Raw genomic sequence first — 27,057 nt, forward strand, 5'->3', positions numbered from 1 at the left:
CAACAGTAAAATAAGACACACACACTATTTGCAGAGCATAACTTTCCCCTCTGGGCGGGGAGAGAGAACTAATTAGCTATTCTTTCCATAGGTTCCATACCTTCAAAATACTCTATGTCATGTACAAAATTACAGATAGTGGATCACTGAGTTTAAGAACAATACCACATTCAAACTCAACCAAGGTCGCCAAAGGTACTTATACCTAGTTTTCCTACGTCCCACAGTAAGCTGGGTTAGAGAGAACTCAAATTCCTGATGCAAAACAAAAACAAAACCAGAAGAAAAAAAACAAAACCCAAAGGTTTTTTTTTTTTTTTTAAAAAGAGGCATTTGTGTAAAAGTCACTCCAAAAGGGGAAAAAAATAGACATTGACTCCATGTAATTTTAGATATCTACCTCTTGTGTTTTTTTAAAAAGCCAGTTTATTTTGAGATCAGTTGAAAATACTGTAGGCCACAAAAATGAACGGTGCTTCAATACAACTTAAGAAGTATAGAGGAATGAATTGGGACACTAAATAACTTCAGACAGTGACTTCCTGGCCTGACACCCATGTGGCTTAAACACTGAGGCTGTGAACACTATCAGCCACATACACCAGCACGTCGGCTGGCTCCCGGTGTCTTGTTCTGTGTGGGGTTCACGTGTGCCATGACGCTGAGGAAGCAGTTGCTTAAAATCGCTTTCCAATAACAGCTGATACGTTGCAGGTTTGTCATGCAAGGTTTATTGATTGGGTGGCTATTCAAAGTTTTCATAGCAATCACTTAAGCAGAACTAAATTAATATTCACTGAGCACTGACTCTAGACTCTATTAAAGAAGGCTTCCCCTAAGGGTTTGGTTGGGAGTTGTGCTTCTGTGAAATGAACATTTCTTACTCATCGCCAAGATTATCTGCTTAAAAATATTAGTTTTCTGTGCTGTTGCCAACACAGCAGTTTAAGCAAACTTAACGCCAGAACGACACACGAGCCTCGGAATCAGAGAGCAGCCCCACTGACTGTGGAGTGAAATGACTGTATCCTTCCCCAAAATTCAGACTGACGTAAAAGACTGAAAAACTCACGATATTCTTAATGGTCTGATGAACACAGCTGGGATGAGAAGAAAACCGAGAGGGGCAGAGACTCCCGGCAGGAAGAGCATGTTTCACAGTGCAATTCATAGCAGCGTTCCAAAACTTGGTTATGAATTGACTTGACGGTAACGTGTCTGTTGAACAGAGCTGGAGATTGGAAAACTTATCTATGACTGGGGCTTAGTAAAGAAAACGGAAAAAAGAGAAGGATGGTTTCAGCACCTGGATTCTGCAGGGGGGATAAATGATGTGCAGAACTGACTTTTGAATTCGTCATCTTCTTGAATAATCTTTTGAAAGTTTAAATTTATCAAGAACAAAACTCAGAAAAGACTTTAAAATGGACACATTGGGGGCGTTAGCACATTTGAGGGATGCTAATTCATAATGTGATATGTAAATGCATACTCTCGAGAAAGCCAAATGACTGACTGGAAGCAAATATTGTTGCAACCTTATAATTTCTCCTTTAATGGCAATCAAGTTTAAAAAATGTACAGTTCAACTTATCCATACTATTCCTTTATAAAAGGCAGATTTCAGGTAAGCTTCTAAATGCATGCATAATGTAGAGGCTAATATTTTCTGGCAGTCCTTGGTTCCTGAAAGTTGAACTTCATCAGATGTCTTAAACTTCTGTGAAAATAGTCATGAAGGATATGTTATTTTTGCATAATGAGGTAATATCTCAGGGGCGGGTACTCATCCTCTTAAGACAGTGCAAACCCACTTGTCTAAACCTGCATGAGGCTTTGGGCACTGCAAAATGCCACCCAAGGTTTTGGGTCAGTGAATATTTTGCTCAAGGAATAACACTTATATTTAACTGAGCACTTTTCTGTAATAAATACCAAGGTCGGTTTTTGTAGCTGTAAACTGTGTACACAGATAACTACAGGCTGGTCTGTCATGGAGCCGAAAGTTTCACCTGGAAAACAGAACCCACCTCTTTGCTAATGGTGCATTTTCAGTAACACAATGGAGAATACTGTATTGTCAGGAACAGAGAGGCAACTCTATGCCCTTCAACGGTTGCTGGAGACCACTTCTATTTGCAAGCCAGCAGTTCCTATATTCCTGTTTTTGTTTGTTGGCTTGGGAAACAGCATAGAGAGAGATGTAAGTGCTAGATGTCAAGGACGGCTTTGGCAAACCAGTAAGGCGCACCGGGTCCCAAGGCTACCCTAATACTGGCGAAGGCAGAGACCACAGGGTATTTACAACACACGCTACGTTCCCCTCCCGCGGCGGCCCCTCCGGGAGCCTCCCGTTCAGTGACAGCAGCTATATACACGGTGAGCACAGGGCCACGTGGACGCAGCAGTCTTGCATGACAGGTGCAGACAGTCTGAAGGTTCTGCTTTTTGCTAGTCAGACAGGATGTGGACAAAGGACACCGGAAAGACCCCCTTCCTCTCGGGCTGCCCTTCGATGTGCCCGATCTGCAGGGAGAAAGGAGAGGTGTCAGGCTGGAGGTGGCCGGTGGGTCAGAGCCCCCGGAGTTGGCCCTGACCCGGGCGGGACGCAGGCCCTGGTGAGACACAACACGTAAGCACCACACGGGGGTGGGGGGGGGACCACGTTCACGTGGATCGCTGCACCCACAGACAGCCCCGGGAGGTGCAGTCCCGTGACCCCTCACTTTATACACAAAGGGACAGCGACCCAGAGAGGGGGCCGACCTGCCACGGTCTCGCCCAGGCTGCAGCTTCAACAATGCGCTCAACCAGGCTGTCTGGCCACCTTTCCTGCTGGGCGACCTCAGGCAAACCGTGCTAAGCCTCCTGTCTGTAAAGCGGGGCTAAAAAACCCCTATTTCTCAGCTTGTTGAGAGATTACACCAACGATTATGTACATGGAAGGGCCTCTGTGTACCAAGAACCTGCTTTCTGGCTGCTGTGCGGGGGAAGGACATTGTGACAGTTTGAGATGGACGAGGGCGAGTTTTACAGCCGTTTTGTCGTCTGCTGCCTAAACCTGTAAACCATGGTTACCTGACAGAAGTTCCTAATAACTTCAGTTACACCAGCATTAACTGCATTAAAGAGAAGCCTACGAGGAGAAAGAATAACGACACACACGCTGGCTTCACACGACAGTTACGGAGAGAGATCCAGGCCCGCTCTCATTTCCCTGCATGAAGCACCTGCCACACAGAGGGTGGCCGGCGCAGGAGCTGCACGTCAGCCCAGGGCTGCTTCCTTCGTTTACCGGGACTGTGGCCTCGGGCGGTCACCCAGGCCACTGTCCACCAGCTTCCCTTCTGGAGAGTGGAGTGAGGCCCGGCCGACCCACCTCACGGGGTCTTAACTGGTGTCATGCACGTGAGTTCTTAGACTCATGCCCCACTTTTCAGAGGAGGAAACAGGCTTGCTGAAAGGACATGCTTTATCCAGGGCCTCAGAGCGAGTCACCTTGGGCCTTTAGGGTCCATCTCCTTGTCAAGAGTCTAAGCTACCAGACTCCCATGGCAGAGAGAGTCCAGGGTCCCTCAACCTCGGCACTCCCTGTTCCAAACACTGCTGGATGCTTAGCAGAAGCCTTGGCTTCTGCCCCCAGAAGCAGGAAGAACCCACCCTGCCCAGGTCCTGATAGTCAAAATGTTTCCAGATGTTGTCACATGTGCCTGGAGGGCAAAACTACTCCTGGCTGAACCAGTGCTGCAGTCCAAGCAGAATCCCCACGGCTGCGGCCAAGAATCTGAAGTCGCTGTCTGGGCCCAGAGGAGGGGAAGCCAAAAGTACACGTGTGCGTACGCGCGCGCGTGTGTGTGTGTGGACGTGCACACGTCCTGGGCATCAGCAGGCTCTGCTAGCTCAGCCGTGAACCACAGGTCCCTTTCTCGGCAGACAGAGCCGGGCCCCTCTGGGCAGGAGGGGCTCAGGCTGCCAAGGAAGAATTCCCACGCTGGGGTCAGGAAACGATCGACTAGGAAAGCACAGGAGGCTTTTGCCCGCTGCACCTCTGCCTGGCAGGGCCCACGGGAGGCTCCCTCTGGCCGCAACCTAGACAGCTGTGCACATGTCAGCCACCCCTGCAGCCACCGAGAACCGGGGCATCTTCAAGCGCCACGGCGGGAGGACAGGGATGCCTTTCCTTCCTGACGCCTGGGCAGCAGGCTTTCACGTAAAAGGAGTTTCACATATTCTCATTCAATCTGCTAGAGTCACGTGAAGCAGGGATCATGCCCCACTTGACGGAAAGAGAACTGCAGGCGGGATGAAGGATGGAACTCGGGAAGAAGGACGCACGGTGGTGAAGGGCAGGGCCTGAGCAGAGCTTGGCTGGAAAACCAGAGAATATCTAGGGCTTACAGGTTGTGGTGGGATAAGGCTAAAGCATGTGTGAAGGTGAATTCTCCTGACCCGGTTTCAAAGCTCTGGCCGCTGGTGAAGAGGCGGGGCTGGCAGGCCTGGGGCGCCCCGGTCCTCACGACTGGTACATACCCACCACTCCTGGTCTTCCTCTCCGGTGACCACGATCACCTCGCCCTCCATGAAGGTCAGCTCGTCGTCATTGTCTGCCTGGCAGTCATAGATGGTCTTCACTCGCCTCACCTTACTTTTCCCCTTCAAAAAGAAACGGGGTTTTAGCTCACAGGACAGACCGAAGGGAAAGAGACACACTGACCTTGGGCGATTGAGTTAACCTCCCTGAGCCTCAGTTTCTCCTCGGTGAAAGGGGGGAGGCTTGTGGGCAGGCGCCCCGAGCCTCGGGTGCCCTCCAGACACGACAGCCCCTCTGCCCCGAACAGCAGGGCAGAGCCCGGTGTGAGCGAGCAGGCAGCCCTGATGACTTCCATCGGACGGCAAACATCACGGGCAGGGACCAAAATCCAGCTTCATCCAGAACTGCAAAGCGCTCTCCCCTTCCCCAACCCATGGCAGCTTGCAGAGATGACTGCAGAGTCTAAAAATGGTTTGGGGAAACATGCTGCAAAGCAGGACGCGCAGCTTCTGCACACGGAACGCGTGGCAAAAACACATTTCTCAGCCCCTCGTGCAAAGCGCTGAGTCAGCACACGCTGGTTAAACAGGGCAGGGCAGCCCGGGGCGGGGAGGACGCCAGGCAGCTCCCCAACACGTTTTAGCTTTTGACCCATTTTGACTTGGGCTTTTATTTGTTGGATTTCTAGTTCTTTGCAAACAGGAAGATGGAAATAGGGAAACGACCTTCTAGAGGATGTTTCTGGTGCCCAGCTTATTAAACAATTAGGAAGAAAAAAAGCAAGCTGTGTCTCTAAAAGTTTCGGGTCAAGCACTTTTCCTCTGTCTGCTGGTTTCTCCCTCGGTCAGTCACCCTGACGACCCGCTGGCTTCTGCAGCCCTCTCCCTGGGCTGTGCTGGAGCTGGTGGGGTCTGAGAAGCCGGCGGAGCTGTGGCCAGTAGAGATCTTAAGTCTCCTCAGCTCTGACTCTGCGAGCAAGCTGTGTGTGGCCACTTATGACGGGGAGGGTTACACGAGATGAACAGTAAAGCATGCAGCAGCACGAACTGGAATTATGTTATGCGCACGTCAGGGCCATGCGTGGTGCTCGGGTGTCTTGGGAGCCTGCCCTGGAGAACAGCAAGCACCCACTGCTGAACGTGTGTATGGTCTCCCACCCAGGGGAGGACGGATTTTACTCGTCTCACTTTTCCTTTAGTACCGAAGTGACACACTTTTATCGCAACGTTGTTTTTTTATAGTAAGATGTGAGTAGAGGCTTTTAGTCCCCCACTAACTGTGCTCCTTAACCGGGGTGCTCGTGACCCTGTGAGGGTGTGGCCATGGGCAGGACAGACAGCACACGTGCATCTTCCCAGAGCTCCGTTTTTCCAAAAACACATTTTGGGGTGGGCAGCGGGGGTGGAAAGCATGTTTACATTAAAGTAAAATGGCTATATCACAGAATAGAAAGCATTTCAGGACAATGGTGGAATGGGAGACTTCAAACCAAATTCTGTGTTGGTGCAAGTCTTTTGGGGCTCTGCGTCCAATTCCTCCAGGAAGATGCCGTGAGAAGCAGAGGAGCGAGGTGCTCAGAACCCTGAGAGGGAGACCGCTTTCCTGTGACCTTGGGAAAGGAAAGGTCTCCTCCTCAAGGATCTGAGGCAAGAGCGACCACTTGCTGAGTGTTACTGGGCACTGCTCATCTGTCACTGCATTTCATCACCCATGAACTCAGGCACTGTCCTAGCTCTAGTCATGCACATATAAGGAAACCTAGGCTCAGGGCACGTAATTAAGTGGCCAAGCCCCCGTGGTCACAGGGGACGCAGGTCCTGAGGTCTGTCTGCGGGGTCCACAGCCCGGTCCCGACCCCCAGGCTCCACGCCCCCTTGATGCCCGAGCTGGGCCGGCCGGGTGCCCACCCACCGTGTTGATCTTCCTGGGCAGCGGCACGGGCGTCTCCGGCAGGGTGGGCGTGAGGTCGTTGGAGTCCTCGGACGCCTGCTTCGGGACATTTGGGGAGAGATCGGCCGGGTGTGACTTGGGGGCGAGCTCTGGGGGCGGCTGGGCCTTGGGAGAGGCGTCTGCCGCCTGGGGTTTCGCCAGCAAGTCTCCCAGCTGCGGCTTGGGCGGCAGGTCCTTCACCTGTGGCTTGGGAGGCAAGTCTGCGAGCTGCGGCTTGGGGGGCAGGTCTCCCGGCTTAGGTGGCAAGTCTCCGATTGGGGGTTTGGGAGCCAATTCCGTGGGCTTCGGGGGCAGGTCTCCAGGTGGCGGCTTCTGCGGTAACTCTGCTAACTGTGATGACTTTTGGAAGAGTTCGGGCGGGACGTTGGCTTTGTCGAGGGAGAGATGATGGCTGGTCTCTGTTTTCCTTAGTGCCACTGTGGAAAACAACACAGAGAGGGGGGTCACTGGACGGGGACGTGAGGGGATCAGCATTGCCTTCCTCTGTCACGGTCACAGGGAGGAGAACCAACCCCGAGGGAGTGCTCTGCATGCAGAGGCACGGATGGCCTGCTTTGAAGAAGGTGAAAGTCCGGAAGCCTGGGAGGCATCCACCTTACAATGGGTGATTTTATGCTTTAGTTTATGAACAGGACATCCAAAGTAATCCAGAATAATAAAAAAAAAAACCCCACAACTATAAACATAATAGAGATCAGAAAACTGAGAAGTGTAGAGCTAAAGGAAAAGTTTTCCATAAGCCTCCTGCCTAAATGTAGCCATTTAAAATACTTTGATGTAATTTCCTCCTGGACGTTTCTATGTATTCTTCATAGATAAAACATTTATCTGCTTTTAACTATATACTGTTTTAGCAAGAGTATTGTCTGTGTTAATAAAAATTCTTTATTAGTAGCATATATATAGCTAAAATATTTATTTATGTATTTGGCTGTGCAGGGTCTTAGTTGCAGCATGCAGGATCTTTAGTCGTGGCATGTGGACTCCTCTTGGTTGCGGCATGTGGGATCTAGTGCCCTGATCAGGGATGGAACCCGGGTCCCCTGCACTGGAAGTGCAGAGTCTTATGCACTGGACCACGAGGGAAGTCCAGTGAGTATTCTTAATGTTGCAGTCTATTCTGTTCTACAGCAGTATCATAATGTACAATATTATTAATTCCCCACGTTTTATATGATTCATGCACTATGTAAGAGGGAAAAGGTTCCTCCCTCACCACACCCACGCACCCCACCCCCTGAGGTAACCTTTGTTCATTTGAGTGGTGCACATACATGGGTGTATGAATTATCTTTTAAAACCCACAAATGGCATTACAATATGTACACTGTTTGCAACTTTGTTTTTTTCCCATTTCATATGTTTGAGAGAATTTCTAAGTCAGTTCCTCTTTCTTCTCTTTAATGGCTGCGCGGTACTCCATGGCTTGGAAATTCTGTCGTCTGTTGAAACCTTTGCACAGCTCTATCCAGTGGAACTTAGGACACTAAGGACACATCTTCAAATCAGGCTTCACCACTTACTTACGAGCTGTGTGACCGTGAGCAAATTACACGACCTCTCTGTGCCTCACCTTACTCATCATGAGTTGACATACGTACAGAATTTGCCAACAGCACCTGGGAGGTTCTAGGTATATCAGAATATCATCATTACTGCTAGACAAGGTTCCTTGAGGCCTGGATTCACCGAGCACATAGTATGTGCTCAATGAGGACACAGCTGACTAAGGCACACTGAGTGAGTCAAACTAGCTAAATTTTATTCTAGAAAAATACAAAATTCAGAAAGATATTCTCAAAATTTTATGTTTTAAAAAAGAAAGACAAACCCCAGTATTGTAAACTGTCACAAGCTGTACTGCAGCCTGCCTAGCCATGTCCCTTCCTAAGGAAATCAAATTCAAGGACACCCTGCTCCCAGGCTGGCCCAAGAGATTCAGCCGATGTGGCTCCGCTCAGAAACTGACAGCAGGCCCGTCAGATTCCTCTCTTGGAAGTCAGATACTGTGGTAAACAAAAGTCTGAGGCACTGATGGGGGAGAAGCTGGGAGATTTCCTGAGGCAGTGGGGCTGGAAAGCCTAGCTCTGAGCCACACTTCTGGGGAAACAGAAACTGTGAGTAAGTGCCGGGCCATCTGAACATGCAACTCTGATTCTAGAAATCTGTCCTAAAAAGTGATCAAAGCCAGGCACTGACATGCCTGTGTTGAGCTGTTCAGCACGACACTGTTTATAGTGAAAACACTGTGAACAGGGTGAATGTGGAATAGGACAGACTGCTTAATATGTCCTGGTATCAGACAACAGAGTACTATGCAGCCAGTAAGAGTGTAATTTATGTCACGGAAAGGGTTCTTGATTTATTATGTGACAAAAATCAGCTTACACAGCGACGTAAAAAAAAAACATAGGAAAAAGACTGAAAGGATAGACCAGACTGTTTATCCTGGGTGGTGAGACTTCAAGTGGTTTGTATTTTCTTCTTTATGCTTATCTGTATTTTTAAAATCTTCTAGGATGAATATATATTACTTTTATAATACAAATAAATAAGAAGGAGACAGTTTCTCCTGCAGGGAAGCCTGCCCAATCTCTGGCTATTTTATTTCCAAGCTGAGTTGGGTTTTCCCCTCTCTAATTAAAAGTCCTTTCTGAACTGCATTCTTAACTCTGATGGACAGACAAGCAAATATGGTTCGTTCCTGAGAACGGACTCAAAGGACGTAACAGGAGGAGGAGAAGGAGGCGGAGGAAAGAGCCTGCACACTCCCAAGCCCACATTCCCAACAGAGGGAGTGCCGGGCAGAGGATGGCACCCACCCAGTGGAAGAGCGCAAGCCTAACGACGTTCACGAAGAGCTCACGGACACCTGAAAAAATACGTAAGTCGAAATGCTAAGTGGAAAAACCCAGGATGCAAAACTGTAGTTTCATTATGATGACAACTGTGGAAGAATGTAAGGGACCAGGTAGCTGTATCACAGTGCAGAACTATGGTGACTCTGTTCAGGTTGAAAGATCCCCTAAGGTTTCTATACTATTGCTTTTTTTTTTTTTTAATTTTATCTATTTATTTATTTTTGGCTGTGTTGGGTCTTCGTTTCTGTGCGAGGGCTTTCTCCAGTCGCGGCAAGCGGGGGCCACTCTTCATCGCGGTGCGCGGGCCTCTCACTATCGCGGCCTCTCTTGTTGCGGAGCACAGGCTCCAGACGTGCAGGCTCAGTAGTCATGGCTCACGGGCCTAGTTGCTCCGCGGCATGTGGGATCTTCCCAGACCAGGGCTCGAACCCGTGTCCCCTGCATTAGCAGGCGGATTCTCAACCACCGCACCACCAGGGAAGCCCTTATACTGTTGCCTTTGAAAACTCCTTAAACAAATGGCTCTGTGCAGCAGTCTGTCCCCAGTTGAGAAGGCTTTAATTAAGCCTTTTAAAAGGTGCCCGAAGGAGTTTAAAAATGGGTGATGTTTGGGAGGGAAAATAGAGTGAGATGTGGCCAGGACGGTCCATACGGAAGTGCCAGCTGGTGGCAGGTGCTTGGGGGGAGCGGGGCAGGCAGTAGAAGGAGCTGCAGCCCCGCGCCTCTCGACGTCACAGGCGCCCTCTGTCTCCAGCTGAGGAGGCTCAGAAACACATCCGGGGACTCTACCTTTTTTTGGGGTGAGAGAGGGAACCACTGGACGGATGGGACAGTGTGACTGATTTAACATGGATCACCCTGGCTCTTCTGTTGAGGAAAGACTGCAGGACCAGGGCAGAGGCAGGTAGACCAGGTAGGAGGCTGCAAGAGTCCAGACAAGAGATGATGGTCCCGTGGACCAAGGTGAGAGTGGGGGACATGGGAAGAAGTGCCTGGATGTTAAGACACATCGAAGGGAGAACCAACAGTACGTGTGGAAACACTGGATGTGGGGCGTGGCAGGATGGAAGGAGTTGAGCTTCCTTCTTAGGTTTTAAGGCCCAAACACCTGGACCTGGACAATATTGCCTGTAACAGATAGGGACACTGTGGGAAAAACAAGTCTAGGGGGGTGGGGTCAGAAGCGTATTCAAAATCTTAAGCTGAGCAGCCTATAAGACATGTGATAGAGCAGAGATATTACAGAGCCTGGTGTGTGTGAGTTTAGATTATAGAGGGATTCTTGGGCTGGGTGGATAATGTGGAGTTGCCAGGGTGGGTTCCCCAGGGAATGAGGGCATATTCACAAGAGAAGTGACCATGGCCGAGCCAACCTCTGGAGGCTGAGGACACGAGGAGGGCCCAGCCCTAAGGACAGGACGGTGTCCATAGGCCAAGTGCAGAGAGAGTAACCAGCCGGGCCAAAGGCTGCAGGTGGGCTGAGCTTGACCACCCGCCGACGGCCCTGTGGAGTGGTCTTAACAGAGGATACATGAATGGATCTTGGCTTTGAGTATCAGCATCTGGAACTTCACTCAAAGAGAGACAATTAGATGGCACGCCCCTCTCAACTGAAGAATGCACCACAACCCAGCAAGGAGCTGTGCAAAGCCTGAACTTGTATCTGATCGGGTCTCCTGATCCAACTTTCAATTGCTAGGAAATAGAGGAACATGTTAAATAACCACATGGGGATGCCAGTCAGCAAAATCCAGCCTTTCTGAAGCATCATCTCATTTCGTCCTTACAAAACCTGGTGAAGCAGGTGTCCTGGCCCTACTGACAGGTGAGGAATCTGAGGCTTAGTGAAGCTTTGGAGTCCCCTGCCCAGGGCACACAGCTAGTAAGTGGCAGAGCTAGTACTGGTTCCTAGGTCTCTCTGATCATGTTTGCAAGAAAAGAAATGGCACCTGGGGATACTAATGATGTGTCTTCTGAAAAAGCATGGTGTTTTTAAGGAAGAGTTTGGTGTTCTACTAATCACAAAATTTGAACCTATAAATATTTTTCTTCATTAAACAAATATTAAATACACATCTACTACATACCAGCTACTGCTCTAGGCATCTGAGATAGAGCAGGGAACAAAAGAGACAGACGCCCCTGTCCCCTTGGAGGGTATAATGACACTCTAATTACATGCAAATATGAAAAAGATAAATCTTACCTTTCTGAGGTAGTTTAGGAAGAACTCTTGGGCCAAGGGCAGTCTTTGCAGAACCGGTGCTAATTAACAAATAAGAATCAGTTAGGATCTCAAGGTGCTATAAAATCAACAGCAATATGTATTACTCAAGGAAGTCATAGGAGTTTACAGAATTATCTAAAAAGTCTTTCGTAATTTCTCTAACAAAAGATTATCGTCTACTTTCCCTAATTCAAAGTTTGCCTGGATTTCCCTGAGGATTATCTTCTTATTCCCAAGTCTGCAAAGTGGAGTCAACAGGGAAATTCATGAAACAACTAACCTCTGAACGACACAGCCTAATTCCTCCTTTTCTCGAAAGCTTTCCCCAGGTAACAGCGTTTATGAAAGCGCCTGGCACACTGCAGGTGGCGCCCCCAGTGCACTGCACAGAAGTAACTCAACTCATGGGACCCCAAAACGTAACTCTTGTCACCTCCGTTTTCACAAGAGGAAACCGGAGCCTGTGCAGCTTCAGTGACCGGCAGAAGGTCCTGAGGCCGGTCAGTGATGGAGCTGGATATTCAGACCCAGCTGTTTGACTCCAGAGCCCTTATGTTGTCTCTCTCTGCACCAGAGCAAACAGCTTGGGTCTCAGGCCTCCAGACTTTCCCTGAGCTTTTCCTCCTTTTGGGCGACTTGTAAACGAACAGAGGAAGAAAGCCCGGGAAAGCAGCCCCTGGCACAGAGGCCGCCCTGTGTTGTCTGACATCATGTGACTCCTCACACCCCTGCCACCACCGAAATGCCAGCGCTGCAGGTGGCATCTCTCAGTTGGAACGCACTCTGTTCCTTTTACAAGAGGCTCTATCTATTCCCAGAGGACACCGGGAGCACTGCAGACCCAAACAGCAATAGCATCCAAGTGCCGGACTCGTATCTGCCAAGATCCCCTTTTATTACCTCGTTTATCCTTTTCTGTCCTCTGGTGGCCTAAGAACTGGCTTTCCCCCCTTCTTTCTAGCCTAACTGCATTTAAAAGGACAGGAAATGGCAAACCAACCAAAAAGAAAACAAAAGTCTGATAAGAAAGATGAAACGCAAGCGTCTTCCATCCTGGCCGACAAATCACCCTTGATCTTAACTGCTCTTTCCTCGGCTCCTTTGAAATCCTAAGGTCTCTGGGTTACTGGAGGATCAGGCTGTTGAGATGAAACGACACCGGAAAGAGTAAACACGCGAGGGCTTTGCTCTGAACATTGCTGGAGTGTGTGTTCCGGCCTCAGCATCTTCGCAGGGATGCACACCTACCCATCATGGATGTAAGTTCAATGGTTTCCTGACCAGCGTACTGAGGCCAAGCCAGAGGCTCGGAAATGCCTCACATGGGAAACCTGGGGTCAACACTGCATGTGCATGGACTCAGGCTTCTTCCTATGCTGCTGGTGGGGCCATGTGCATGTGTGTGTGTACACGTGTATATGTGTGTACACGTATATGTGTGCGTGTACATGTGGGGGGCTTGATTCCATGTAAAAAACATTTTGTGGGCACTTTCTCTGCATCAGACTCTCCTTCCTCTGGAAGGAGACCACCTGTCCTGCGGTTTAGAGCCCCCCAGGGCAAGGTGGGGAAGGGCTGAGTGGAGTGGCAGGCACGGCGAGAGGAAGGGGAGGCTGTGGAACGTGGCGTCTGAGAACCCCCGGGGTGAGTCCAGCTCTGCATCTGCTACCACTTAAACTCCTGGGGTCCGTGTCCTCATATAATAGAGGGCAGCAGTGACCAGGCTGCCTCACAGGGTTATAAAGACTAAACGAGATAGTGGCATTAAAAGAAATGAGGACGTTTTTAGCTTTGACAAGCTCTGGGAAGCGGCTCCTTGTGTCCCTATCTGGGTCACACTTCTTGAGAAAACCCTCTGCGCTGGGACTGGGTAGATGCTGCCCACAGAAGACCTTCCAAAGTATCTCATTTCGGTGGAGGAGGGGAGAAAGGGACATCACACCCCCCTTTTAGCCTAGCTTTAAAAAGTCTTACAGGGCTTCCCTGGTGGCACAGTGGTTGAGAGTCCACCTGCCGATGCAGGGGACACAGATTCGTGCCCCGGTCCGGGAAGATCCCACGTGCCGCGGAGCGGCTGGGCCCGTGAGCCATGGCTGCTGAGCCTGTGTGTCCGGAGCCCTGTGCTCCGCAACGAGAGAGGCCACAATAGTGAGAGGCCGGTGTACCGCAAAAAAAAAAAAAAAAAAAAAAAAAAAAGGCTTACAGACAGGGAATTTGGAAAGAGTCATATTTTTATGTTTGAAAATCTCTAGACTATTGGATTTCCCTGAGATTCATCTTTTTATTCCCAAGTCTGTAAAATGGAGTCAAGAGGGAAAGTAACAAAACAAAATGACTAAACTAAAAAACTGAAAATAAGAACTCATTCTGGCAGACTCTGCGATCCTCGGGGAGGTGGGGTCCATTCACGCCAGGAACCTGGATGTGGAGAGCACTGCTCCCCTAAAACAAGGTCTGCAGACCCTGCCCGGCCTCAAGAACTGTCTGCCAAGGGGCTTTTGCAAACCAAGGGGAAGCACTCAGGTTCTCAGCATGATCAGTGCCAGCTGGCAGGCCACACCTTGAGCAGATGGCCCCTAAAACCCAATTCTGTAACTCTGCCCACGGCGACGGTGAGCCTGCCAAGCGAGCACGTGCGCAGATGGCTTACCTCGACTGCTGGGACAGGCCCTCGAACTTGTTAGCGGTCTTACTCGATGATGACGGACCCACGTCGTTACCTAGGGGGAAGATCAAATGTGAAAAGCCACGTTTTTCAACAGGAAATGGAATGTGGGGACATAGGAATAGGCAGGCAGGCCACCCTCAGGGTCCAGAAAGGAAGTCAAAAGCCTCAAGCTAGAACAGTACACATTTCTGACATTACAACGAACCAGTTTGGGTCTTGACAATGTTTTTGTTCCTATTAAATATTTTAAAAAGATGACTGATCTGCTCTCTGGCAAGGCCTCCAAGGTCACAGGACCTGGGGGATGTCCTGTAGGTTCAGGATCTTGTCCTTAGCTTGGTGGCAGGGGAAGCAGAGTAAGGCTTCAAGTTCACCACAGATTCCCACACCAGGGGACCACCACTGGGGACCACTGGTGTGTGTGTGTGTGTGTGTGTGTGTGTGTGTGTGTGTGTGTGTGTGTATACACACCATTATTCAGCAGGGTGGTGGTGACTGGCCATCTGCTGGGCAAGGCCCTCAGTCACTTATTTACCAATCATTCGTTCAAACATGAGAATGTTTATTAAGCATCTACTATGTGCAAGGCATGAACATGGAGCAGGAGGCACCAAGGCAAGTTAAACCTCACCAGAGTATGTCATCCCTCCTGTGAGGGGCACAGGCACGACCGATGCCGACAGGGTTGGGTGCTGTGAAACAAGAAGGAAATAGCACCTAAAGTGAACTGGTCATGGGCTTCCCTGGTGGCGCAGTGGTTAAGAAACCGCCTGCCGATGCAGGGGACACGAGTTCGAGCCCTGGTCCGGGAAGATCCCACATGCCGCGGAGCAACAAAGCCCATGTGCCACAACTACTGAGCCTGTGCTCTAGAGCCCGCAAGCCACAGCTACTGAGCCCGCGCACCTAGAGCCCGTGGCTCCACAACTACTGAGCCTGCACTCTAGAGCTTGCGTGCCACAACTACTGAGCTCACGTGTCACAACTACTGAAGCCCACACGCCTAGAGCCCGTGCTCTGCAACAAGAGAAGCCACCGCAATGAGAAGCACGCACACCGCAAGGAAGAGTAGCCCCCGCTCGCTGCGGCTAGAGGAAGCCCGCGCACAGCAACAGAGACCTAACACAGCCAAAAATAAATGAATAAAGTAGATACATTTATTTTAATAAATAAATAAAGTGAAGTGGTCAGAGGGGCAGGGAAAGTCCTCTCTGGGGGACACGGATCCTGAACAGAGAAACACCTTCAACAGGGGAGCAGCAAGACCAAATCCACGGGCTTGTCGAGGAGAGACAGAGAGACTGGCCAGAATCAAAGTGGCCTCTTCTGTGGCCCGTTCCGCGCTGGGGGGAGCCCAAGCGCCAGGCGCCCAGGAGGGACCCCAGGAGCCCACTGGGCTTGGCTATCTCTGGGGTGATGCCCCCTCTCCTCGCCTGCTCGTGTTAGACCCAAGCGGTCTACGAAGGATTCCAACTCGCCCAAGAACCGCCAAGAGTCGAGAGCCGCTGCAACACGCAAGAGGTTTATTAGGAGCCGATGCACCGGGGTTCCCTGAACCTCACGCAGGAGGCCGATGGGGAACCCCTAAAAGCGGAATCACATACTTTTTATAGGTTTATTTACTCATAGGGCGGGTATATTCTCACAATGATTGGGTAAATGTGGTGACTTTTGAATTCATTGGCTTAGGAACTTTTGCCCCACCTTCTGGCCGTTATAGTTGTCTGTTCATTGTGGCGGTTAGGGCGTATACCTGTTACGGGCAACTGGAAAATTACCCGCTGTCTGGCAAGTCCCCGTCAACTGAAAAACTCCAAGAATTGGTTTCGATAGGGAGAAGGAGTGGCGCACGATAGGGAGAAGAATTGGTTTCGATAGGGAGAAGGAGTGGCGCACGATAGGGAGAAGAATTGGTTTACGGGAACAAGTGAGGGGGTGGAAAGTCCCTAAAGGCCCCACACTCGCCCTTCCAGCAACCGCTCTGGACACTCCACGTGCTCCTGTTTCTGCAGAGCCCCCTCCCCTGCCTGGACGCCCGCAACGCCTCCCGGGTGGCGCTGACGGGCTGGCTGAAGGGGGGAGGTGAAGGGGGCAGGCCGAGCAAGCACCCGGACTGACGCTCACTGTGCAGAGGCGCCCACGCTCTCCCTCCTCACAGCAGGGGGAGCTGGCCCCATCCTCATTTTAAAGATGAGGAGACAGGGTTAAGTGACCCAACGGCCACAGGTCACACGGTCGCACGATGTACCTAGTGGTCCTGTACACAGATGCATGCGCTTCTCATTACCCATCGTGACGCGCCAATAGCAATATTGGTAATAGCAACTACTGTGTACTGAGCACTTACTCTGAGTGAGGTACTCTGCTAGGTACCCCCTAGTCGTTACGTCTGTGAGATATAAAACGGAAGGCACTTACATAGCGTAAGAAGAAACAAAGAAGTAAAGCAAAGGCCAAGGTCAAGCAGCTGGTAAGGGCCAGGGCTGGGACATAAAGCCAGGCAGTGCCCCTCCAGGGCCTGCGTTCAACCACCACACTCGCCCCTCCAATCCCAGTCCCACTAACCTACAGGACAGGGTGCAGCTGGCAGAGCGCTAAGGTGGGCGCTCCCGGACAGGACTTCAACTTCAGGACATACATACAAGAAGAAACAAGCTCAACTGGTGCTACCAGGGCCAAAGACTTTCAAATACAGTTTTATTTTAATAAGACACCCCTCCTAACCATCCGTATATTTCCACGAGTCTGTAACTTAACAATGAAGGACTTCTTCGGCAGCCTCTCATGACATCCTTCGAGCTGAGACTTCCTTTAAGGCAGGCATTGCTTTTCAGCATGGTATGGGAATAAGCTGTTGCATCTGCTAATTTCTGTTCCGGGTAGAAAACACCCCAAACCAGTGATTCTTCACCCTATTAGGCGTGAGACTCAATATGAGACCATAAAGGCTGTAAGAGCCCCCGGCTCTGCCTGGGGCCGCCCACTCTGTCACACAGACAAGCCATCACATCAGGGGCTGTGGTCCGACAGCCACAGCTTGTATGTCCAGTGTCCTCACTTAACCCTCCCCTCTGGCCACGCTCCAAAGACACTGTGTGTTTTTATGCCTCTGTAAATTTGCCCCCTCTGTTCCTTCTCCCTGCAACACCTATCCCCTCCCACTTGGGGTAAATTCCTTTGTAACCTTCAAAGGGTCTCTCCAAAGTCAATTTCTGAGAGTTCTTCCCAAGCCAGACTCGGTCTCTCCACATCCCCGGTAAGCCTACAACCATTCACCACAGAGGATGATCAGGGGCAGATTTTGGAGCCAGACAAGCCTGGTTTTGAATTCCAGCTGTACCACCAACCAGTGGGTGTGAGTTCTGATGACACTGCTTTTTCTACTGAGCCTCAGTTCCCTCTTCTTCTTCTTCTTTTTTTTTTTTTTTTTTTTTTTTTTTTTTTTTTTTTTGCGGTACGCAGGCCTCTCACTGTTGTGGCCTCCCCCATTGCGGAACACAGGCTCTGGACACGCAGGCCCAGCGGCCATGGCTCACGGGCCCAGCCGCTCCGCGGCATGTGCAATCTTCCCGGACCGGGGCACGAACCCGTGTCCCCTACATCGGCAGGCGGACTCTCAACCACTGCGCCAGCAGGGAAGCCCCCTCATCTTTAAAATAGGAATAACAGTACCTGCTTCACTAGATGGGCACGAGCATCATGAGAGAGGAACCACGGAGTGTAGTTCATGGTGCTGGACCACAGAGGGCATGACACAAACGGAGATCACTGTTCTGAGCTCTCTGATGAGATGTAACAAAAATGCAGGTGATTTATTTCCTCAACGAGCGAGCATTTCACAGACAGGGGCTCTACCTTGTCCGTCCCTGCAGCCCCACTGGAGCCCAGTGTCCGCACAGAGCAGTCACTGGGCGCTGCTGAATGAAGACAAGGCCCACAGAGCAGACTCCTCCACTGCCCCCCCCGCACAGCCTGGTTTCTTGCACACCTGGGTGGGGAGGCAGCTGTGGTCTGGCAGACAGGAGCCCTGCTGTGCCTGGGCAGAGAAGCGTGGCTTTGAAAAAGTTCCAAAAATAGGACAGCACTAGAAGGAGGCGCACAAGCATGGAAACAGCTCAATCCTTTTTCCTCTCTCGGTGCAACCTGGGAAATGACTGGTACACACACAGCTGTGTGAGGAGAGGGCTGGAGACGGACGGTGGGCAGACAGTTTAAAAAGCTGTGGCCAAGGGCTTCCCTGGTGGCGCAGTGGTTGAGAGTCCGCCTGCCGATGCAGGGGACGTGGGTTCGTGCCCCGGTCCGGGAGGATCCCACATGCCGCAGAGCAGCTGGGCCCGTGAGCCATGGCCGCTGAGCCTGCGTGTCCAGAGCCTGTGCTCCGCAACGGGAGAGGCCACAGTGGTGAGAGGCCCGCGTACCGCAAAAAAAAAAAAAAACTGTGGCCAAGACTCCAGGTCACTTACTGTAGCTCAGAAGCTGTGGGCCAGGAGTGTGGAACGAGAGGAGGGTACTGCCCAGCAGTGCCTGGCACACAGGCTCTAGGAGTCTTCTGGAAGAGTGGGTAATTATACAAACCTCGGAGTCAGAAATAGGTTCAAATCCAGGCCTTGAAGTTATCGGACAAGTCACTTGACCTCTGGGATTCAATTTCCTCATCAGTAAACCAGGGACCATGACAGTCCCTATCTCATAGGACAGTTGTGATGGCTTAATACAGTAACGTATGAACAAGTGCATAGCAGCTGGTACATGGTGAATAATCTATATATGGTGGCAGCCCTTGTTATTTCTAGAACTGCACGTAAAATGGGGTCGGAGTGGTGGGGGGAGGCGACTTGAGAATATATTGGGAAATCCAAGAAAAAGAAAGAATCAGGAAGTTTCTACCCAAAGGCTCTTTTACAAGCCAATACTACTTCTAATAAGTAGACGTGGGGGACTTGGATCAAACATTTCAAATACTGACCCATTTTACCTGGAAGTTCTGGCCTTGAAATATGAGAAGGGAATCATCTTGCGGTATAGTTTTTCGTCCATCATCTACTCTCCATTAAAAAAAAGAGAAGTGTATAGAACTTAAGTCCCAGTGGCCAAAGATAAGGAATGCAAGTGATTCTCAGAGGTCTCTTAGCCAGGTATTGGTGGAACACGGATCAGAACTCAGGCTTCCGGAAAGTTTGCTCGGTGCACTATATGGTTTCCCAGGATGCGCCCCGTAAACACTTCTCTGAATACCTGACAAAGGACGGAGGTCCCAGGGAAAGCTGATCTCACGTAGTCATTACAAGAACCTCAAGTGTGAGAAAAGGCTTAATCTTATGGCCACCATGAACTAGATAATTGGCTGCATTGTTTTCTTTGCTCCCACCTCTAAGAACCTCAGTGTCAAACCCGTGGTCTATTTCCAGCTGCTGTATGTGACCTTGTGTTATGCATTTTGTGACGACATAACCCTCCTGGACTTCATCTTACTTTGCTCCCTTTATTCTCCCTTTGTCCTCATTTCCTTATTAATTTAATTTGAATTGTGTTAAAATGTGTTGGTCTGTTAGAAAGCAGGTAATAAACAACTTATTTTATCTCCAAAGGTGAGGTTTAATGACATGCCACTTCAAAAATCAACAGTCCCCGCACCTAGTTGCTTCTGCCACCAGCCTAGCTGTTTTCTGATCGAAAGCCTGCCTCTGCCGTCTCCCTAGACAGATGGCCGAACCCATCACCATAGCGGGGCTGCAGTATGTGATGCCCGGGCTATCCTGGGCACCGTGGATGCTGTGGTCCTGGCAGGGAGGAAGCCTGGGGTGGCCTCCCCACACACCAGGGCTCCGTGCTGCAGAGACGAGGTGGCACAGCCAGGCGGGGGGTGCCTACCTGCCGGGCTACCTTCCCCCGTCTCCATTCACAGGCAAAGAAACAACTGCCGAGACAGGGGAACAGCCAAGGGGATCACTAAGCCGTCAGTGCAGAGCTCAGCAGAGCAAGGAGAGCGCGAGGGCCATGGGCTCTCCCAGCCACACGGGCTCCCCACTCACCAGCTGTGAGAACTTGGGCATGGAACTGAACCTTTTGTGAATCTCAGTGTCCTTAAAATCAAGCCCCTTGCATTTCCTACTCTGTGGAACTGGCCTTAAGAATTCAATGGGTGCTATTAACTAGCCCCAGTTTACAGCCAAAGAGACTGAGGTATGGAACGATTCAAAGGTAACTGCTGAAAGCCACAGCGCTACCAGGTGGTGGAGGTGGATTAGAATCCAGGCAGTAGGACACAGGTCCACACCGGAGCTCCACTGAGACAGAGACAGCTCGTGCCCTTGTAAGGAGCTCATACTGCACTGGGAAAGACAGAAAGGCAACCAGAACCACTGTGTGATAATCTCTATGCCAGAAGGAGCAGAGAGTGGGCATGGGGGTGCTGGCCGGGCCGGGGAGGGTCTCTGAAGCAGGTCCCTGGACAGTAGATCTGGAAGGATGACTAAGCGTGAACACAAGTGGACAGACTGCTCGAGGCTGAGGGCACACTATGAGCAACGGCTTGGCTCTCAGGGGAGAGGATGGAGTTGGGAGCCTACCAGCTCAACACGGCAGGCACGTCCTAGGGCAGGGGGTGGGCAGGTAAGGCCAGGGCGAGCTCAGGGCTGTGCTACTCCACCTCCGCATGTCTGCCCCCCACGCCCCGGTCCAGATCTCAGACAGCCCAAAGGCCCTCACCTCAGGGGCTGTGGGGAGACGGCAGGTTTAGGGGAGCATTGGAATGATGGGTGCCTAGAGGGAAACCACAGGTACCATAAATGCTGCCTAGGAATCTGGTACCCCGTGTGCCTTATTAATTAAGTCTGACCCCTGCTTCGGCTTCTGGATCACGTCAGTGGGAGACAGGTAGGGATAAAACCCGCGGTGATCATACAACACAAAGCATGAAGACCCGGATCTGAGCCACTTTAACCTGCCTGGTGAGAGGCTTGTTACCGTCCCGCGTCTGCAGATGCCTTTAAGAACATCTCCCCTGTGTGCTCATACACCGACTCAGAAAGAACGGCCCTGACGGCCACAGAATTACCACCTGGGGTTGTCTGTGACGTGTACAGTGGTCACTTCTGCGCAGAGAGATTTTGATTTTTGTCCCTTGAGGCTGGGGGTAGGTGGCAGCCAACTGCTCAGGGCCCACAGCTTCCAAAGCTTGAAGGCTCCCGCTCACCGTCTGGGGCACCAACTCACGCTCATCAAGGGATAACCTTGTTTCTTGGTGAAAAATGCCCCTTGTCCACAACGAAACCCACCCAAAGCCAAACCAAAGCAAATGAACACCTGCTTTTTTTCTAGTCCTGCTGCTTAGTCTAAGAAAGGGATAATTCTTAAGCCGGGAAACAGAAATTTAGTAAATTTAACTGCAAACTGATGGAGTCTGTGAGGCACAATGAACTTTATGCAGAAATAAAACCCGAGTAAACAACAGGATCAAAATCTAGTGAAATTCGAAAAGGTCAGTCTGTGATTTGTGGTATGAACACCTGCAGGAAACTGGTGACCGTCAGTGGAGCGTTATTTGGGGCAAATAATTCTTCCTCTTGGAAGAATCCTTTTGGAACTTTTGGAAGAATCCTGGGGACTCCTGAAGGCCCTGGGGTGGGGCCGCGGGCAGTGTCAGGGACCTGCATGGTGCTGACGTGTGCCTGGGCGCACCCTCCCCGCAGCCGGTCTCACCGGGAACAGATTTGTCAACACCCGCTGCAAATTTCCCCTCCCCGCGAAGCCTACCGACGCAGCTGGACACCCTGCTTCAGCATTTCCACAGTATTTGGTGAAGAATGCACGGCACTCGTGTCCCTCCTGGACCATGAGCTCCTCGAGCACAAGGGTGGAGAAGCCCAAACCCCAGGCACCAGGCCAGTGGAGTGAACGGCTAAGCACAGACAGTCCACACGCACTGTGGCATCTGGGTCACATGACACACAGGCGTGGCCGTCTGCAAATGGGCAGCATGGCTTTTCCCAGAAGCTCCCCAAATCCAGAACACCTATTAGGGGCTTTCTGACGAGGCCTTTAAAAGCATTCAGCTGAGCTCCCTATCAGTTACAAACAAACAAAACAGCCATGACACGATTCACCGGCAAGGGGAGGTGAGCCATGCAAACCAGCAGGGCCAGGACCCCGTGGGCGCCGGGAGACACCGGGCTCTTGAGCGAACCTGGTGGCAGGCTGGTGAGCTACAAAGGGAGATAAAGACGGAAACCGTGTTCCTTGTGGATAGAAATTTGTTATCAGCCACCAGTGTCACTGAAATGGTAAACTACTAACTGATCTGCGCAGGTCTGTTTATTCTCAATCGATTATGAGGTACCTACTGCATCCTGGGCTCGACTCTAGGCTCTGTGAACACAGAAAAGACAGACAAGGGCCCTGCTCTCACGGAGCTAGGTTCCAGAGACCGAAAAACCGAACACAAATAAAACACCTGTCAGCGGTGATCTGGGGTCCTGAGGGAAACACTGGGGAGGCGGCTCCCTCAGAGAGGATGGCCCAGGAGACAGACATGCAGGCAGAGGAGGACGGGAGGGAGCGAGGCTTTCAAGCCCATGACAGAGCTGCAGGGAGGGGGCGGCCCGAGGAAGGAAAGAGCCCGGTGGAGCCAGAGGTGAAAGCAGGCCGGCGAGGCTGAGCGGGGGCAGGAGCTGGGAGGGACCAGCCTGACCACCTGGGCCCTGGTGGGTGTCCGGTGCACAAAACGTGCTCAGAAGCTTATCACTAGTACACTTTTCAAGTGGTGGTGGTATTTTCCCCCATGGTTCCTTGGCCATAAGAGGCTGTGCAATCATATGTATCCAGGCCCTCACCCAGCGTGGGTGCGGTCTGGTCCATCTGCTGGGTGTGCTGAGCGCCCACTGCCCCCCGAGCCCCGTGCTCTGCCTGGCTCAGGCAGTGAGGGCCCTGACTGGAGGACAACTTACCCCAAGGAACTGCGCCTTTGTTTGGGGGCCCGTGAGGTAGTGGGCTGGGAGGGTCGGATAGGGTTCTCTTGTGTCCGGGCGGTGGGGGAGGAGGCCTCTTCTTGGACAGAGTGGAGCTGCCACTAGAGGTCTGGGTGCTTAGAGGGAGTGCTGAAGGTGGGCCAGTTGGACCTGGAAAGGAATCGAATGGTGCAGGAAGGTTAATCCCGGTCTCGCAGATGGAACAGCCTGTGTGCAGTCACTCCCATGCATCAAATGGAGTGTGACACACAGAGACCGAAGCACGAGGCTGGGGATGGCCAAGTCCATCGACCCGGTAATCCCCAAAAGAGGGCTTTTAAAAATTGCTGGTAAAAAAAATTAAAAAGGAGAGTGTGTGCTTTTAAGGAACAAAACGTCAGCCAACATGGAACACTACTGGGTTCAGATCATCCTTTGGGTACAACGGGAGAAATAAAACACACACATTTTAAACCAGTAACTCACTGGAACCACGGCAAAACCTACAGAGGAAGAAGGCACACAGCACTGCCAGCAAAGTCAATGGAGAAAGAGCAAAATACTGACTAAGGGCTTCCCTGGTGGCGCAGTGGTTGAGAGTCCGCCTGCCGATGCAGGGGACGCAGGTTCGTGCCCCGGTCCGGGAAGATCCCACATGCCACGGAGCAGCTGGGCCCGTGAGCCATGGCCACTGAGCCTGTGCGTCCGGAGCCTGTGCTCCGCAACGGGAGAGGCCACAACAGTGAGAGGCCCGCGTACCGCAAAAAAAAAAACAAAAAACAAAAACAACAAAACCGACTAAACCTCCAAAGGGCCTCACGTGGAAACATGAACACTGGATTCATAGAATAGGGTTTCTCTCACCACTGCAATTTTTTTTTCAGTCAGCAAACGTTGCCTGAAGTTTTTTTTTAAATGACTTTTATAAATAATGAAGGTTCTAATGGAAAGGGTTACTTGGAAAGAAGGGAAATCCAAAAACCCTTTTTTCCTCCAATTCTGAACTGTTCTAGAAATCATAAACCACCTATTATATTGGAAGCTTGAACAAGTTACATAAGCTTCACTGATTTCTATAGGTTTAAAAAAATTTTTTTTTTTTAATTTTTGCCTGCGAGCAGGGGCTACTCTTCGTTGCGCTGCGCGGGCTTCTCACTGCAGTGGCTTCTCTTGCTGCGGAGCACGGGCTCTAGGTGCGCGGGCTTCAGTAGCTGTGGCACGCAGGCTCAGTAGTTGTGGCGCACGGGCTTAGTTGCTCCGTGGCATGTGGGATCTTCCCGGACCAGGGCTCAAACCCCTGTCTCCTGCATTGGCAGGCAGATTTGTAACCACTGTGCCACCAGGGAAGCCCTGATTTCTAAAGGTTTTTAAAAAGATTCTACTTTCTCCAGAGGTAATGATACGATAGCAATAATTATATTAATATCACATGCACACACACACCACTACTGCAAAAGTTGACTTTTTGAACTAACGCTTTAAGAAAAAAAGGAGTTTGTTTTCAATGAGCACTACGGGAGTAGTATATACGCTGTTAATTTTGTTTATTCCAAGAGACACTGAAGTGGCCGGTGTGTGCCGAGCACTATATGCTGGGCACTTTGACAAATCTCTCTTTATGATCATTACCAGGTTATGGTTTAACTGGACAACAGTGTCCACAAACATTAAAAGAGAAAAAAAGGAAAGAAACAAATAAAGCTAGGAACACTGCCACACCAAATGTTTATCGCAGGATAGCAGGTACCTGGTGATCCAGAAAGGCTCCAAAAGAGCTTTTTACATTCTGCATATTAAAAGAGAAGCGTAATTACTGCTGGCCTCCTTCCTTGGGAAAACAAGCTTTGCTATTTCCCGTGATCAATTACCGCTCAGTACAAACACAGATTTAAACCCCATTTCTCAAAGACAGTCTCGTCTTGGAAGTAAATACTGTTCATCTCAGTAAAATGGTCGTGTGCTTTAGAATTAAATGGCCCTAGCAGCAGTATTTATTCTCAGTCCTACTGATGAGATACGTGATGGAAGCCTTACCGATATCCCCAATCAACGCCTAATTACGGCACCAGTCACTGAAGTTTCAGAAACTGTTTCATTTTTGTAACAGTGAAGGCATTGTTACTTTAGCCTTGTGTTTGTGCAGTGCTTCCTAGTTTTCAAAATGTGTTCGTACATGCTATTTGCCTTGATTTTCATAACAACCCTGTGAGGCATGTAGGTCTGGTATTACTGGCCCCATTTGGCAGCTAGGAAAGCGGGGCTGGGTGTGATTAAGGGTATGGAGCCACGAGGGGCGGAGCTGAACCCTGATGCAGGTCTCTGGGGGTGGCGAGGGCTCGCCCCATCCTGAAAGCCAGGCCAGCACTTTCTGGGCTCGCCACACGAGGAAAATGGCAACAACAACGCTCGGTACTAGGAAGTGTAACTTTCCTCTTGGAAATAAATGGAGAATACATAATAGACAATGGTGAGATTCCCCAGCAGTTTCATCTGTATCGCCATCTAGGGACTTCCTGATGCAATGCATCTGGAAGGCCATAATCAATCCGTTTCAAATCCCGCCTGGAAACACAGATGGCCAATGGGGCTATGTCTCTGGGCAAAGCTGTCTGCGTACGTGGTTTTAGGAGTGATCAGACCAGAGTTGTCCTATAACCACAAACCAAGCAAAATCAAGCTTCCTGAATCACCATTTAAAAAATGTAGGGGTTAGTGTTCCCTTCCTGACGTCATCACAGCCTTGTCTTACTTTCAGACATCAGCTACTACAGTCTCTAATTATCTGTCTTTGCTGACTTGTTCATTGCCTCTCTGTCCACCATGCTGCAGGTTCTACCAGGGTCAGGCTGTTCTCTGGCCTGGTGTAGAGAAAGCTGCATTTAGTAAATACAGTATCGAATTAATGGATGAATAAACTTCTACTTCTCTTGTTGTAAGGCTAGTGATCCTTAAGGAAGACAGAACGTCTCACTTAGGGTGACAGATCAGAAACCAGGGAGAGAGGGGACCTGGGGAGAGAGAGTGTGAAGTTCGAAAATAAATATTCAATACTGTAATGGACTTTCATGGCAAACAACACACAGACCCACCTATTGTTCTGTAACAGAAGCTACAGAAGGGAAGATGCCATGAAATCTTCTTGGCTGGTAGGGCATGAGTTAAAAAAGGGTGAAAAACACTGTATCAGACCCCAGAAAAGCAGACAAAATTTTATAACTTTACTGTAGAGAGCTCAAAAGACTTCCAAAATAAGTAACTAGTCTTTAAGCACTAAAAAGGATGTTTCCTGCAAACTAAACCTGAGCATTGGCTTGGTCAGGAAAGAAGCAATTCTGGAGGGGTAAAGAAAGCTAAAACAAAACAAACTAAAAAATAGTAAACACAGCATCAAACAAACTCGAAAGGGGTGGAGGCAAGATTAACAGGTGGGGAGGGGACTCGGGCAGCCAGTTTTCTTCCCTCCACTCTGCCAGGGCCTGTGGGAATAAGGAGAAAACACCCTAAGCCACATTTGCCGCTAATACTGGCTATTATGTCAAACTATCCTCTAACACTTTTTCTTAAAAATACGGTCTAGACTTCCGAAGCTGCCATATATAGCTCCCAGGTTAAATTATTAGAAGGTCTTCTACAAGGAGGCAGGGTGTACCAACGCAGCTCTTACTGGGGGTTCACGTGCCTGGGGTTCTCCTGTATTTCCAGCAGCCTCTTGGTCACTCAGTTAGACGTTCTGCCAGGGCTTCAACGCTACTGGCCGCGTGTGAGCTGTGCTGCCTCGAGCACCTCACCGTCACCGGCTCAGGGAGGTCCCTCACTGAGGCCTGCAGCTCAGACGTGTGGCCACCATGCGGCCAGAACTCGGGAAGCCCACACGC

General features: G+C 50.4%; 1 protein-coding gene across 2 annotated transcripts in view; it reads right to left on the reverse strand.

Moving 5' to 3' along the window:
• Positions 1–2,451: 2,451 nt before the first annotated feature.
• The window catches only part of ASAP1 (ArfGAP with SH3 domain, ankyrin repeat and PH domain 1), a 273,724-nt gene continuing 249,118 nt past the window's right edge, over positions 2,452–27,057 (reverse strand). The window contains exons 24-29 of one of the 2 annotated variants that reach the window (XM_065895628.1): positions 23,183–23,353; positions 14,220–14,289; positions 11,549–11,607; positions 6,443–6,897; positions 4,531–4,653; positions 2,452–2,526 (exon numbers count right to left, since the gene is read on the reverse strand). In XM_065895628.1, coding sequence (XP_065751700.1) covers positions 2,452–2,526; positions 4,531–4,653; positions 6,443–6,897; positions 11,549–11,607; positions 14,220–14,289; positions 23,183–23,353 — 953 coding nt within the window. The remainder of the gene's footprint in view (positions 2,527–4,530; positions 4,654–6,442; positions 6,898–11,548; positions 11,608–14,219; positions 14,290–23,182; positions 23,354–27,057) is intronic. The other variant, XM_065895629.1, reaches the window with a different exon arrangement.

Source organism: Phocoena phocoena, chromosome 17 (assembly GCF_963924675.1).
Source record: "Phocoena phocoena chromosome 17, mPhoPho1.1, whole genome shotgun sequence".
In the NCBI taxonomy this organism is placed as follows: Eukaryota; Metazoa; Chordata; class Mammalia; order Artiodactyla; family Phocoenidae; genus Phocoena; species Phocoena phocoena.